The sequence below is a fragment of the Dermacentor andersoni genome, chromosome 5, assembly GCF_023375885.2.
Source record: "Dermacentor andersoni chromosome 5, qqDerAnde1_hic_scaffold, whole genome shotgun sequence".
In the NCBI taxonomy this organism is placed as follows: Eukaryota; Metazoa; Arthropoda; class Arachnida; order Ixodida; family Ixodidae; genus Dermacentor; species Dermacentor andersoni.
In genome coordinates this window covers 143429040-143445133 of record NC_092818.1, presented here as the reverse complement: position 1 = coordinate 143445133, position 16094 = coordinate 143429040, and the positions used below count along the sequence as shown (strand labels likewise).

Below are 16094 nucleotides of genomic sequence, written 5' to 3'. Positions count from 1 at the left end.
CTGCCGAAATCCACTCATGCACGAGGGTAGTTTCCGACCCTGCTCGACGTACCAAGAGTCTTGTGCGCGTCATATTCTCCATTAGCTTGCTGCACAGGAAATCAGCGATGTCAATCTGTACGAGTTCAGAGCTGCAGAATTGTTTCCAGGCTTTACAGTCGCACTGCTGTCTTGCTTCCTAACCTTTCTTTTTTGCATCTTTTCGACGTTTCGTCAACCATGAATACGTTCAAGATGCCATGTTTCGGACATTACCTATTACAGGGTCTCCGGGACCGACCGAGTTCACTCGGTGAGAAACCGACCGGACAGCCAAGCCAAACTAGGGGGAGGTAGGCAAAGGAAGCTTCGCTTTAGTATACAAACTACGCCCTTAAATGCGGCGGGTATTTGTTGCAGTATAAGGATATTTGACGTCATTCCATGACGTCATTCCGTAGAGAACAAAGACGGTCACCGGCACGCCCACAGAGCCAGTACAGATGGGTATGAATTCGTTTGCCTCGCGACCACTATATCTCTCTAGTAAGCAGAAACACACCTACAGCAAACCCCGGTGGTATTATTAACAAAAAAGAAAAGTGTGGCTTAAAAAAAAGGAAATAAATGCAGGTGAGATGATACATAGCCAAAAGGAGCATTTCGCTTCCACAGGACCCTGTCTAGACGTTGTAGCGAAATTGGCAAGTAATATTATCCTCAACGTATCTCCAAATCCCTAAAGGTTTTGAAGCACGGGATCTAGAAAAAAGAAAGAAAATAAGAAAGGAAGGAATAAAGAAAGAAAGGAAGAAAATGTCGCTGAGCCCAGAAGTAAGAAGTGTAGTGCGTACGTTTCTTAGCCACTCCGAATTCAATGTTCAGCATGTCAAGAAGCGACAATATTAACGTGCTGTTCCCCCACAGGGATATCCCTTAAAACACGCATTCGTACATTTTATTTTCTTCGAATGCGTGGAGAGATGTTACGCTCAGTGTTCTTCAATGCTTCGAAGAGTCACTTGCGGTCTCGTCGGAAATAAGATGTTCCACGTAGCCTACAATGCGTATAACGTAGCAACAACAGATGCAAGGTTAACGAAAGCCACAATTACCTTTACTAAACAAAGAGTCAAGTTCTTTCTCGAATTCCGTGCGCCGAAAATTTATTCGGTCGGCTGTGTGCACGGCTGCAGTCCGTACGCACTTTTTTTTTTTTATCGTACTACAGTGAGAAAAGTTAAAGTGCACCCTGATTACGATAACGTTGAAAAAGCAGGTAAATAGAATGGCTACGGCAAAATCGAGGATGACACAAGTCCTGCAAAGAGGAAATAAAATTACTAACAGTGAGACCATTTTCTCGCTTAGTTAGACACTTGGACAGACGTGATTGTTTTCACTGCGAAAATACTTGGTCCGTGGTCACGCTCCGATAAGCAAAGATGTGCGTTGACAGCCTTGCGGAGTTGCTTTTGCGCGATCTAACCATTTGGTTTGATTAAGAGATTACTATGAACTCTATGTACACCGTCTGTAACAGCTAACTTTAATCAAGTTAAAATATTTAAAAGAAGGACACGGTGCAAGATTAAATTTAGAGGACCTACGGCGTTCTTTCGCCAGAGGCCTGACGAACGAAAACCGTAGGTCTTACAATCGTATCTTGCACCGTGCTTATTTTATCATTCTTTTCTTCTTTTAACAGCTTGGCTAACGTTAGCTGGAACAGCCTATATTGTGTGTTTGACGTCGGAACTACTTGAACAATTACATTTCTTTGTTACTCGTATCGCGGTGTTTTTCTTGCTCAATGGAAACGAATCTTTACTTAAGGCGGTTGCATATGGGTTGGCTTCTCCTGACTTTTTCTTTACTGTCTTGTTTACGTTTACTTTTTTCTGTATACTTAGTATGTTGGCGTGTTTGTGGGGATATTGGCAGTTGCAATTTCTGAACTCTGTATTGGGATAGCCGGCTGAGCGTTTATGTAGCCTACCTGTATGTAGTCTACCTGTTTATGTAGCCTACCTGTACCTATATATACATAAACGAGAAGAAAGGGGGTTAACCGAGGGGCCCGATTTTTATTAGCCATATCATAAGCAGCCAACAAACACTGACACCAAGGACAAGATAGGGGAAATTACTTGTGCTTATTAAATGAAATAAAGAAACGATAAATGAACGGCAATTAAAGTCGATGAAAAAACAACTTGCTGCAGGTGCCAACCGAACCCACAACCTTCGAATTTCGCGTTTTTCATCCACTTTAATTTCCGTTAATTTATCGTTTCCTTATTTCATTTAATAAGCACAAGTAATTTCCCTATGTTGTCCTTGGTGTCAGTGTTTGCTGGCTGCTTATGGCATGGCTATATCTATATATATATATATATATATATATATATATATATATATAGATGTGGAAAGGGGGTTACATATCCGCGAAACGAACGCACGCGGGCGCCTTCAAAGATACGTCGCCGGTTTTGACACATGCGGCGTATGCAGGCCCTAAGCTGGTGGAGCCTTTTTCACGCGAATCGGGTGTAAGGCGAGAGAGAGAGAGAACGGTGGCGGCTATAGGCACAGCGGATGGGATTTCGATCTCGCTGCCAAATATTGAACAGTCGCCGCCGGGCCGGCACCTCGCGCGAGAGGCGACGCGGCGGCGTGGACGAGACGACGCACGACGTCGCCGAGACGGGCTCTGAAACGCGAGGAGAACATTCGAGGCTGCATCGACCCACGTTTGGGAAGTCTGGCCACCGAAAGTTCTTGCCTTCGCACCCACTCCGTCATAGTTCGGTGTTTCAGCAGCGACTCGTTGCCTCACGTAGAGTATCGTGGAATGGGACGAAGAGCAACACAAATCAAAAGGAAACTAAAACAACCACAACAAAACTGAGTAAAACTCGAGCCTGGGGGCCACGGTAAAACAATGAAAGGGGAGAAGGTAGCCACAAGAAGACGGGTATTGATTCGGTTATGGAATTTACACTGTTTCATTCATAAACTTATTACTAAGCCATTACCCGGGATGTATAGGCATGTGAAGGGGGAAAGGCGACGATAGAAAGAATGAAGAACAACTGAATGAGCGATGAAAGAAAAAATAGTAGAAGAGAGAAAGAGTGATGCTGCGTATGCAGATCGATCGTGACTACAAAGTGTGCCGATTCTTTTGTTTCTCGTACGTTCGACGGGTTTATTTCGAATACTTGTGCTCTATTCGCTTAAAGAAACCAGGGGTGGCTGAAGAAGTACAAAAGAAGCAACTGCCTCTGTAGCTCGAACGGGCCAAAAGTGTGATGCCTCTCAGGCGGAATACCTAAATTTTTTTCAGGTAACTAAAACGAAGGAGCTCCAATAGAAGTGCAGAAAACGTCGAAGCATGCCAAGAAAGTGCTAGCACCCTTTGAAATTGTATCACCGCTCGATACGGCGGAGGGCGTGCCGCAGGTGTTCCCTTGTCTTGCGCGCCTTTGTTGCCATAGATGAGCGAGCGGCGGGACCGCCCAAATGCGGAAGCGGATCGTCTTGCTCGTGAATTTGGCACGCCACCCGCTGCCGCCTCTGGACATCGATAAGTGCGCAGAGAAGACCGCTGTGTACCCGCGGCCAGTTCGTGTTTTTGCTGCTGAAGGCCTTGCTAAATAAAAGGGTACGCCGGTGGCCTTGATGGGCAACACGAAGTCGCTCGCTCACTCACTCACTCACTCACTCACTCACTCACTCACTCACTCACTCACTCACTCACTCACTCACTCACTCACTCACTCACTCACTCACTCACTCACTCACTCACTCACTCACTCACTCACTCACTCACTCACTCACTCACTCACTCACTCACTCACTCACTCACTCACTCACTCACTCACTCACTCAGTCTTTACTTTCTCGGCTCACTCGTGAGCTCTCATTAATTAATGTAAACTTAACGAACAGGAAACGTTGAGGTTGGTATTTTTTCTTCTGCTCAGCGTCGTCGCTTCTCAGGTCGAATAACGTATTCCATTAGAAATTGAGGTAATTGTCTAGTCAAGTCAACGCCAAATAATTTGCTTTTATTGACTAGAAATTATATGCACGCTCCAGGCGAATTTTCGCTGTCACCGTAACGTTTAGTATTAAGTCTAAGTGCGATAAAAATGCCAGAGAAAGCCTGCGAGGATGAGCCGAGAAGGAGGGCGACTTGATGCGCGCCGTCTGCCCGCGCGCTCAGCGTCAGAGGTCACGTGATCGAGCACGCAATAGGGGAGGAGAGCGCGCGTCTCATCTATCCCGGCTGTTGACGCGGCTGAGCTCACACGCGGCCCGCGCGACGTATGCTGTTCATATGCGGCGGGTACCAGGGATGAGGGCGAGCTGAAATGGCTTGTGGCTTTATGCGCGCTGTTATTTCGCGCGTCCAGCGTTGGAGGTCGCGTAATGGAAGTTTTGGTAACAGAGTAGTTGCTTGGACTGGTTGGCGAAACGCTCTTTTGTCGAGGAGAAACCTTGCTCAGCGCACAATATATAAGGAAAGAAAGAAGGTCACAGGAAAGAGCGCTTATTACTGACATTTCTTTACGTCTTACTGTCGCTCTGTCCTGTCACCTTGTTTTTTTTTCGTATGAATTGTGCTCTAATTAAGGCTTTTTCCTCGACGAAATGAAGTTTCAGAGGCGCGGTGAAGCAAGCGGCAGTACGGGGCGTTCGCTCCCCGCTGCCGGCTCCCGCCATTGTTGTGACAGCGAGTGATAGCGGTCATCGAGTGTGATCTGTAGATGTTTGTATGTGCGCGCGTTACACAATGCTTGTTTACTTAGTCAGCGAATGTGTACTACTATTTATACGGCCTATAAAATTACGAACCTCATTATTGCTAAAGCACTATATGCTACATTACGCGAAGGTCCGTCGTAGTCGACGTGACCGAAAGATGGTACCAAAAATGGTCGACGACTGCGCAAAGAGTAAAAACACCCCACAAAATGCTGCGATTGCCATCAAATTTGTCGGGGAGGTTCCTGTACACAAAGTAAAATTGTGGATTTGATAAGAAAATTTGGTACATTTCGGTCTGGGTAGGCACCAAATGCGGGCCAGCGGAGTGACTAGTTTAGTCAGTCATCTGGCTGACTAAACGTGTGGCCTAATGCGTGCATCAATGGGCACGCGACGGCGCAGTCAATGGGGAGGAGGTGGCGCCATGTCATGAAATTATAAAATGAGCGCGTTCATGTCACCTTCCGAGGTCTACAAACGGTATCGTGCTTTCGCATTCCCACACGTAAGAAGTCTTAAGTGCCCTTGCCGAATTTTTTCGTGTAATTGTCGAATGCCTTTCCACACTATCAATACTTTACCTTTCGGGCGAAACTGATATTTTTTCTGCAGTTTCTTAATTTACCCTGCTAGCAATGAACCTTATTCATATCGCTGACATCCCACCTGACAAGCTTCTGAAAGTCAGCGCTTGAAAGTCTCGCAGTACATTGAAGCGCGCCCAGAAGGAAAAAAAAAAAGAGAAGAAAGTGTCGAGGCAGAACGGAAGAAGATAAATAAAGCGAGAAACACAAAAAATAAATTCAGAGAGACTCGACTGCAGGGGTCGTACTTTGCCGAAACAAAGTTAAACTATTATAAGCACAAATGAGAACGTATCTTGTGTCGGCGCGAGAAAGGGGCTTTAAATAAAATAAATAGAATGGTAAGCAATGAGATAGAGAGATAGATAGCTGCAGCAACTTGGCGCTCCTCTGAAGTGAAGCCGAATTGATTTCTCGATGTCAACACGGAGTCTTCGCCTAGGTTGGTTCGTCTCGCCTTGGCTCTAATTACCATGGCGGGAATTGTTGACCTTTCATTACGAATGTGTGCGACACTTCATCTTTCCCTTTTGGCGCTTTCAAGCTCCGTGAAATTTGTAAATAAGAAATCGTTACCCTAGCTCCGTCGACATGAGCGTTACAGGTGGAAAACTTTAAAAAGATAGTTGAAGGAAGTGCCTTCGGAAGGCTGGTGATTTTAGAACACGTTTACCGTGAATACATGGGAGGATAGTGTATCTATGTGCTCGTGACAAACTCAAGTCCTTCTACATAAAACATTGCCGGTGACTCATTCTTTTTAACTGCGCGGCACTGACGAAGTTAAAGCAAAGCAAAACAAAACAACAACAAAACTGTGAAGTAGATTTGCAACCTTTTTTTCTGTTTTAATTAAAGCAGGCACGACAACAAGATTATATATATATATATATATATATGTATATATAGCTCTTAGTATAATATATAACGGCCGGACAGAGCCGACACGTTGGCGGAACAGATGATTTGAGGGACGCCTCGTCTGGGCGACGAAACGGCGTAAAGACATCAAGAACACTCCGGATGTCATGCTGAACCCGAGTTCTGATTAGAGCGCTGTTGAAGCTGTGCATGTAAATAGCACAATGTAACTCTTCGTTTCTCCTGACGGTGTTTTCACTAATAGCGGTCCCAAGAAGTCAACTGCCACAATTTCAAGTGCACGTGCCTGTGCCAACCAATAAAAGACTTGCGGGAGGAGCTATTGGAACGCTCCCTGCGGGACGGTGTAACGCCTGCACAAGTAACGTTATCTAGTCACTTTCCTGACTAAACTTTGCGCCTTGCAGACTCAGAAGCGTTCTCTCAAATTGGTTAACTTGTCTCGCATACCTCCGCGTCGGACTTCGCCCTGCGGTTTGAAGGCTGGTAGTCGCGAAAAGTAGTGATTGCTTGTGAGCATGATGGGATGCTTGGCATCTTCCAGCGATAAGCAGTCGGTGTATGTAGCGGTTATCAGCAGTGACGAATACACTTTCGTCAACTGGAGCAAAAGAACAGGGACCGATTCTGCAAAGTTTTTCGTTTGTTGGTCTGTGCTGTTGATCACTGGCTGGCAGTTTTCGTTAATGATATGTCCGACATCACGATTGGCTGGGATGTGGACTTACGAACATTTCTACCGTAAGAATTATTTTGTCCCTTTTGAATACAGGCCCGGTGACCGAATATGCGACCCTATTCGTTCGTAAAGACTGTTAGCCTTTAGCTGGTGGTATGGTGGCTAGCCACTATCTGGTGGGGTTCCCTAATAATATGTACCACAAGAAGATCATGCAGCTGGCACCTTCTGTTACGAGCAGCTCCAGCGCAAGAAATTTGCGGATTCTTGCCCAGGTGAGGAGCTATAAATATATCACGTGATGTTCATGCCGGTTTTCATTTGCTGTGGCAACGATAATGAAATAAACTTCAGGCATATTTTGCCGCCTCTCTCTTGCGAAGCTTTCATGTTCGCCCTTTCTCGTGTATGAGATGCCCGTATGCACTGCAGCCAAATAAACCAGACGCATTCGCGAAAAGGATACCTGGCCACCGCTTGTGAAATGAGCGGTCGAATTTTTTAAAGAATGATCAGAGTATATGCATATGTATCGCGTTTGTTAAATGCAAGGACAGCAAACGTTCAACGGGCGCACTGGGAGCTCTGAGCAATAGCTCAGATTCGTCGCGTCTCATTTGCTTGTAACGGCAACTACGACGATTACTTTAGGCACTGTTCACGGAAACAGCAACGCACCAAAAAGAGCCGCTGCTGAAGTTTAAATGGTTTTGGGGTATGTGGCCGTGAATACTGAGGTGGTGAGTATTTTGTAAGAGAATGTGTTAGAACCAGCGAATTGAAACGCAGCGACGTACAACACCGGTAACCACTGGGCAAGAAATGCTCGTCGAATGCAACCCGCACCACCATGCTTTTCCTTATAGGAAGGATTGACGCCTTTCTTTCACGACCCTACGGATGAGTGTAAACAGCAAAAACTGCATAGAGAACCACTTATGCGACGCAGTAAGACTATGCCAACAGTTTGACTGCGGAAACGGACATTCAGAGAGGGCTGCTGAGTCAGAAAGAAACATACATCGTTTCTCTTTTCTCTTTGAGCGTGCCACATAAATAGACTCTGGATCACCTTACAATTTGCGCGGTGGCTGCACTGATGGCTCGTGAAACGTCTGCACATTATGAGCGATGCTGCATATTCCGCCGAGAAGGCCGGCTACGACACATGCCGTTGACAGGCGCGTATCGTAGAATGCAGCAATGCGCAAGGAGTTTTGCACTAGCGTTGTGATTACGCTACAATGATGCTGATTTTGATGCTGATACTGTTGAATATGAAGATGGCTATGACGTTTCCTTTGAATCGGGGAGGCAACAAATAGTCAAAGCATTACCCAGCATGCGTGAGCTAGTTAAGATTTACTATACCCATTGCGACCTAGCATTCGGCTAATGTCTACTTTACTTTGTAAAGTAACCTATGCACGCTTGGGAGGACCCCGTACTTATCTCTTCCCTGCTTTTTCTTCCACTAAGACTCCTATTGGCCTCCCCTTATCGTTACCGCAGACCGATTAAGCCTCTAAGCTTTGAACCTCAGCGATTCTGGAACGTGGATGTATTGTCCCGCGCGCTCCAGAGCGTGGCACAGACAACCGCGTAATATTTTTTTAGTTTGAAGCAGTGACGCAAACACTTTAGAACGAGTCGTTGCAGCTGGGACGTGAAAAGCGCAAGACGCAGAAAATGCCGTGCGGCAAAAGCACCGGTGTTTCTTGTAAGTCTAATAGCGCGCTGAAGGTCGGAAACCAGTCTCGAGAATAGCGACGATCTGTGGCCGACCCATTGTTGTCGGAGCATCATGATATAAGTCTACGCGAACCGAAGCATTGAATGTTGCTTGAATAAGCGCAACAACGCAGGAGTGATTGTTCGACTGGCGTAAAGAATGACGTGTCTCGCAGAGATTCTCCTGCTGGCATTAGCGTCGCAATGCGGGCTTGTTGGTACGTCGTCTTGGAATACTGGTGTAGTCAGCGCTCCCAGAGCGCAGTGTCTCTGTGTTTGTGTACCGAGTGTCTGAGTGTCTATGCCGGGGGTTCAACAGAGCAATGTCCTTGTGTTTATCTCCTCTTCTGTGCCGTCGTCTTACTTGACCGTATTCGAAGATGCATTAGCATGGACCATGAAAACCGGAAAATTCGGTGCGGACATAAGTGAACAGAACATTCGTTTAGTATAGCGAGCAACGAGCAACGCTATATGCTATACAACAGCTCCCCAGACTGTCTCAGCCCGTGTAGTCTTCGCTAAATTCAATCTATCGCAGTGCAAGTCTTCCATGTAGACTCAGGGCAGATGCAAGCAGACTACTCAGTACATATTTTATTTCGCTACTTCTGCTTGTACGAACCATGCCAGACTCTCCGGTGTGGCTTGGGAAGACTGGAAGATCTTCCATTTACCGAAGCTAGTTAAGGTACTGAGGCTACCCCCTCCCCTCATCAATCACATATGGGTTTCTGCAGTACCTGAAGCCAGCAGAGATGAGTGCGTTGTCCAGCGAACGTGATCAAGACGAACTTGTGTTTTTGAAGACTGTGTCTTTCTCAGCGAGTTTCCGTCACTTCTCTGTATCGGGTATGTATGTCTCCCCCTCTTTCGAGGGCAAATACCGAAGACAGTCCTGTCTAAAAATGTGGCAAAGCTGATGATGGCGACTGATGACGACTGTAACGATCGGCATAATTGTAATGATCATGGTTATGATGATGATTGTGATGAGCATAAAGATGACGGTTATTATTATTATTATTATTATTATTATTATTATTATTATTATTATTATTACTATTATTATTATTATTATTATTGTGACGATCATGGTTACGGCGATGGTGATTACTATGACGAAGATAACTGATGATAAAAGTTGGAAGGCGATTCAATCTCAAGTTGACGTCGATCAAAATTTTGCCACCCCATCGCGACTCTCACAATAAATTGTACGGTTAATATACAGCCCACTCTCACCGCCAACTTTGGCGGTGAGAGTGGGCTGTCTTTCATGTCTTTCATCGCCAACGATGAAAGACATTGTCTTTCATCGACTTCAACCAAAGGTTGAATCGCCTTCCATCAATTTCTTTTTGTTTCTTTCACTCTTCCGAGTGAACGGTACCCAAACGGACAAAGTTGATTTAACCTCCTTCCCTTTCTTCTCTCCCTCTCTCAAACTACAATCCGTGGCAAAGCTATATTCCGAGCTTTCGCCGATTTCTTCGCACTATCTCACCAACCCCTTACAGTATAGAGGGAAGGCAAGGACCCGTGCCAGCCAATTAGTAATGAGAGCCAACCACGTGTTCCGGAGAAGAGAGGAAAGCTCGTCCATTGTGTGCTACTATTACTTGCGTGAAGTTTTCATTCAGCCAGCTTCGCGCGAGTGCTTATGAGACGCGGGCAAGAGAACCACACCACGTTGCCTGGTTCTCGTTTCTGGTCGGTCGATGCGAACCACAGCTCTACCGCACTGCACGAAGTCGGCGAGTTGAAGTATAAGAGCCGCAGTACAGCACCTGACCCGTCAGTTGTTGTCAGCGAGGCACTTGTAAAACCAGCAACAAAGTGAAAGTTCAGCGACACTAGCACGCGTTCGCAGTCTATGATGCGTACCTGCTGAAAGTCGCGCAGCTCGCCTCGAAGTTACATACTGGATTCGCACGAACTAGCTCAACTTTCCTTCTTCAACCGTGCGCTCTCGTTTTGCGCGGGAACAGTTTCGAGACTGCGAGCGCAGTGCAGGCCTTCGCGCGTGCGTGTACTGACCACGTCGAGAAGCTGCAGTAGAGACAGGTCCAGGTCCACGCGCAGTGACAGCGACGAGTTGAAGGAAGGCCGCACCGCCGGGTCGTAGTTGGACATCAGGTAGCGCGTCAGCCGGTACTCCTGCTCGTCCGCCCGACCGACGCTGCAACCTGCGCCCCGACGGGGAACAGGGGGAGAAACGAGAGACACGTGTGAGAGCACTTCGAGTGGCGCGCCAGCTGGGCGTCGATTCACGGCGGCTTGTCGACGAAATGACACGTCACAAACCTTTCCCACCTCACACGTGGAATGATCATCGCTGCGTTGTTTATGCGTTTTAGCGAGCTTCGCAACGAAGACGTTAAGACTGCCGACCTTAGTGTGTGCGCAGCACTTATAACTTACGTACACCGCCGTACTAAATTTTGTTTTCTTGTAGGTGCGGTCAACTGGAAGCGGCATTGTAATACTATGTTTAAGTTAGGAAAAAGGTTTTTCTCAAATTGGCTCCAAGACACATTTAGTCGAAGCTTTCTTCATAATTCTGTCTTGCTTGACCTTCTTTTTTTTTTCGTTCCTGAGATATTCTTGTCTATACAAGCGTGCTCTGTGGGAGGACTCCAATCACCCGAATCATTTTTACTCTTTTTGGTTTGGCACGTCAAACCGGAGGACTCCGTAAAGAGTCGCAGGCTGTGTTCACTGAAGGCATTCGATTAATTCATGCCGCAGCAGTGAATAACCAAAGCCCACTCACAACCTCGCGACGCCACGTGACGCGACACCGATATGATGAAAAAAAAAAAAAACAACAGCAACAACAACAACAACGCTTCACGTAGTATGTATGTATGCATGTATGTATGTATGTAACACGTTCTCGGGCCCTGCTGAGACGTCAGTGACAGACTCTACTTTCGTTCCAACTTTATGCATTATTACTGATAGAATAATTTCTTCTGCAGATGTGCATAATGTATGAAGTCACCCGCCGTGGTTGCTCAGTGGCTATGGTGTTGGGCTGCTGAGCACGAGGTGGCGGGATCGAATCCCGGCCACGGCGGCCGCATTTCGATGGGGGCGAAATTTAAAATTAAATTATGGGGTTTTACGTGCCAAAACCCCTTCCTGATTATGAGGCACGCCGTAGTGGAGGACTCTGGAAATTTCGACTACCTGGGGTTCTTTAACGTGCACCTAAATCTAAGTACACGGGTGTTTTCGCATTTCGCCCCCATCGAAACGCGGCCGCCGTGGCCGGGATTCGATCCCGTGACCTCGTGCTCAGCAGCCCAACACCATAGCCACTGAGCAACCACGGCGGGTGTGAGGGCGAAATGCGAAAACGCCCGTGTACTTACATTTAGGTGCACGTTAAAGAACCCCAGGTGGTCGAAATTTCCGGAGTCCTCCACTACGGCGTGCCTCATAATCAGAAAGTGGTATTGGCACGTAAAATCCAATAATTTAATTTTTTAAATGTACGAAGTCGTTTTTGTACATTATATCTTTCATTTTCCTCGCCCCCCCCCCCCCCCCCCTCTTCATACAAGGTTATCCTGCACAAATACGATACTTCGAATGCGCAAGAGATCGGGTCTGATCTCTTGCAGTATCGCGTAGGCGGTCATCCACATGCCAGCAAAAAATATGCGCCTTTCTATAAACTGCAGCACTCTTCGCCTTCGTTCAGAAGTTCAGCCACCGCCGGGGGGAGCAACCCGATACCGTAAAGAAAACCATTAGTGAAAAAAAAAAAATCATGCATTCACGAAGTAGGCAAGTGAGCAAGCGCTGTTTATCTAGGTTGGCTTGAAGCGCTGCTAAAGGAAAAGAGGGGGGGGGGGGGGGGAGTTGCTGAGAACAGCTCAATTTTCTTCGTTTGTTTACCTTTTGATCTGCACGCGTGTTCCTCTTGGGTATGCCACCATCTCGAACTTGTCACCGATAACAGGGAAAAAAAAAAATAAAAGATGTGTACGGGCCGTTGCCTCCCTGTTTTTGCGAGCGGGTCTCGAGTTACATAAGCCGAATGTGCTCCCGAGTTCACTTTTCACAGCTGCCTCATTCGCAGAAGGAGTACTGTTTCAGAACTTAACTTTTATGTACAAAAAAGAAAGAAGCACAAAATGCAAAGGAGGGAATCACATTGCAGAATATTTTTAGCCAGGTTTCTTTTTTGTCTGGTTTCGCTTAGCACGTCGCCAACTTCAGCGACTTCTGCGGCTCCTAACTCATGTACTGCCAGAGAAATTTCTCCCACCGTACCCAATGCTCCCAGTTTCATGCAAGACTCCAGCAACTCAATGCAAACGAGGAGGAAGAGGTGGCTTCTTTAGAGGTGTTCACCATCGAGTGCCAAATTCTCCGAACTGAACGACGGCAATTCGACGGTGATGACGACGATGACGACAGCAGCGGCATAGCAACGGCAGCGTTACGACGACAACGTCTCTTCGCCGATAACGAAGCGGAGATTGACTTTGTGTAGAAGACGACAGGTGCAAAGGAAAACCGGAAATAGAAAAAGAGCTAACAGAGGCAGGCCTCTAGCGCGGAAAATATCAGCAAAATCAATACGAGGACAATGAAGCAAGCATCTAAGAAGACCGCTCTTGGCGCCAGTCTATTTTAAATTAAACATCACTTTCTGGAGTTACGCTTTCTGCGCCGGAAGAGTCGGCAAAGTTTTCAAGCCAGCAATGCGGCGCCGCTATTCTTTCTTTCTTTCTTTCTTTCTTTCTTTCTTTCTTTCTTTCTTTTGTCTCCTGTAGCAGTTACCGTGGGTTCTGAAACGAGATTTTCGCCTCAAACATTTCCCCCACCTTGGTCCCGGTGGTAACATTTCTCGCGCTGCTCTTAGCTTCTGTTCCGCGGGCGAAGCCGGCCCTTCTCTTCTTTGACGAGGGACTTCTCGTTGTTTACACAGACAAGCATCGGTGGCGCGGGAGGCAGCACTTCTTGTTTCCAGTCTGCCGATCCACTCCTGCCACTGCGCGCCGCCTTCGCCGAGGAAGCGTTAACTCTGCAGAAATCAGCGACGCGCGAAGTTTCTCTGCGGGTCTTTCACTTTCCCCGCTCACGCGCTCGGCGGTGCCGCAGCCGTGTCGACGAGGAAAACAGACGCCGTAAGCCTAGAGCAACTGGAGGTTACCCTCTAAAGAAGGCATGCAAACACTTAAAAAAAAAAGTGCCGAATCCGTCGTCTTGCTGCGATTTCTTTTTTCTTCCTCCGGCGAAGATGTGAAGAGCAACAGAAAAGAAACAAGAGCAATAAAAAAAAATGTGGCAGGAATTCTGCCGCAACAGAGCACAGGGGGAGCGAAATCAGCAAAAATATTCGCTTTATGAACTTTGGCCCCTGTTGTAATCGCACCGCTGGCCCGAGTTGTTGGGGTCTCGGTGCTGACGCCCGTTATTGCCAATGGGTCGCAAGCCCCAAGGGTAGCGTTGGCCTGGCGGCCTGGGGCACTGGAAGCATCCGAAGGTCCCGGCAAAGCATGAGAAGACTGGTAACAGAACAACTGGTTTATTCTAACATAGCAAAAGAGCGGCCGGTCAGGTCGACCGGAGTGGAGAGACGGGAGAGCACGTAACTCAACAGTACAAATCGGAGCCTCTCCCCTGGCGTCCGGGGGCAGCTGCTCTTATACTCTCGGCGTCGCGGTCCAAAAGGGAAGGAGGGAAGGTCACGGGATGAAGGTCACGGGACGGCGCAGCAGGGGCCCACGACGGCGCGAGCGGTTGAGCCGAGAGACCCCCAGGCCCCTCATTCGGGGAACTCCGCTCCCCGGCTGCCGCGCTTTGACAAGCGAGGGCACACACACACACACGCACACACGAAGACACGTGGCACTGAAACACGCCTGGACACGCTTGGCGGGTAGGCGTTGCGGCGTCGTTGAACGGGCCAAAATGTCCGCCGCTTTGAACAAAGCCCCGGCGTCCGTTGCATCCGCGCCGGCATTACCGCGCGTTGTAGGCGAAACGTAACAGACCGCCCCGCCGGGGGAAGGAGATCCCGATGGTCAGGGGACTGCATCCGCTGTCCGGAGGGATGTCGCTCGATGATGCCCATAACCGAAGTCGGGCGTCCTTTGGCGTTTCTTGAGCGCAGTGCACAGAGAAGGCCTCGTTCTCACGTTCAGGTGCACACAGGACACTGCAAAGTGACTTCGGGAGAGTTGACATTTTGTTCTCGTTTCCGGCAAGCGTTAGAACTACGCCGAAAGTCAACCGCTCAGTCAGCAAGCACGGCACAACCCTCACTAAGCCCTGCCAGGCTCTTTCCCCTTTTATACTGCTGCCTAGTTCCTTACAGTAGTTTAGCAGCACTCAGAACGCGTCCACAAATCGGAAAATTGCACTAGAAAGCACATCATCACTTTGAAACACTATACAAAAGCAATAAGTTAAAAATCCTGCCTCAGGAAGAAAAACATCAGTAACAAGCAATTTTGAGGCTGATTCTCACGTTAGGGGCTTCGACTTAAGCCATCGGCGTTACCGTTGAGACTCCCCTTTTTGTAACGCACCTCAAAGGAATATTGTTGCAAAGCGAGGCTCCAGCGCAGGAGGCGGCCATTTTTGGGAGAGATGGTCTGCAGCCATTGGAGAGGGCAGTGATCCGTTTCAATGATAAACCTCGAGCCGGCTAGGTAACATGACAATTTCTGAACGGCCCACACGATACACGCACACTCTTTCTCGGTGGCGCTATACGCCTGCTCACGACTGGTCAGCTTACGACTAGCATACAGGACGGGGTGTACTACTTCTCCATTTTCCCGTTGGCACAGTACAACGCCCATGCCTCGCTCACTAGTATCACACTGAACAACGAACCCTTTTGTGTAGTCGGGCGATCGTAGCACAGGCTGGCTTGTTAGGGCGCTCTTTAGGGCGCTAAAAGCTCTTTCCTTCGTCTCATCCCAGACGACTGTTTGCGGCTCTGTCTTTCTTAGAGCATCCGTCAAGGGAGCCGCGATATCAGAGTACCTGGGGATGTACCTCTGATAGTAGCCGGCGACACCTAAGAACGACCGAATATCGGTCTTCGTGCGCGGTTGCGGGAAGTCTCGCACAGCGGCCACCTTTATTTCAGAGGGGCGGCGACGACCCCGACCAATCACGTGTCCGAGGTAGACAACCTCGGCCTGTGCTAACTGGCACTTGGGAGCCTTGACTGTCAAGCCCGCATCGCGCAGGCGGGTTAGCACTGCCCGCAAGTGCGCCATATGTTCAGGCCAGGATGCGGAGAATATCGCTACGTCGTCTAGATACGGTAAAGCGAATTCTTGCTGTCCCCGCAACACTTTATCCATGAGGCTTGAAAAGCAGTATGGCGCGTTCTTCAAACCAAAACTCAAAACTTTAGGACGGAATGTCCCCATTGGTGAAATGAACGCCGCATACCTACTAGCCTCTTCTGTAAGTGGAACCTG

The 16094-nt window shown here is 48.0% G+C and overlaps 1 protein-coding gene across 2 annotated transcripts in view; it reads right to left on the bottom strand.

Moving 5' to 3' along the window:
- Positions 1–16094, bottom strand: part of LOC126531328 (neuronal acetylcholine receptor subunit alpha-10-like) — a 354454-nt gene that overhangs the window by 21028 nt on the left and 317332 nt on the right. For both annotated transcript variants that reach the window (XM_072288417.1, XM_050178828.3), the window contains one exon: positions 10672–10820. In XM_072288417.1, coding sequence (XP_072144518.1) covers positions 10672–10820 — 149 coding nt within the window. The remainder of the gene's footprint in view (positions 1–10671; positions 10821–16094) is intronic.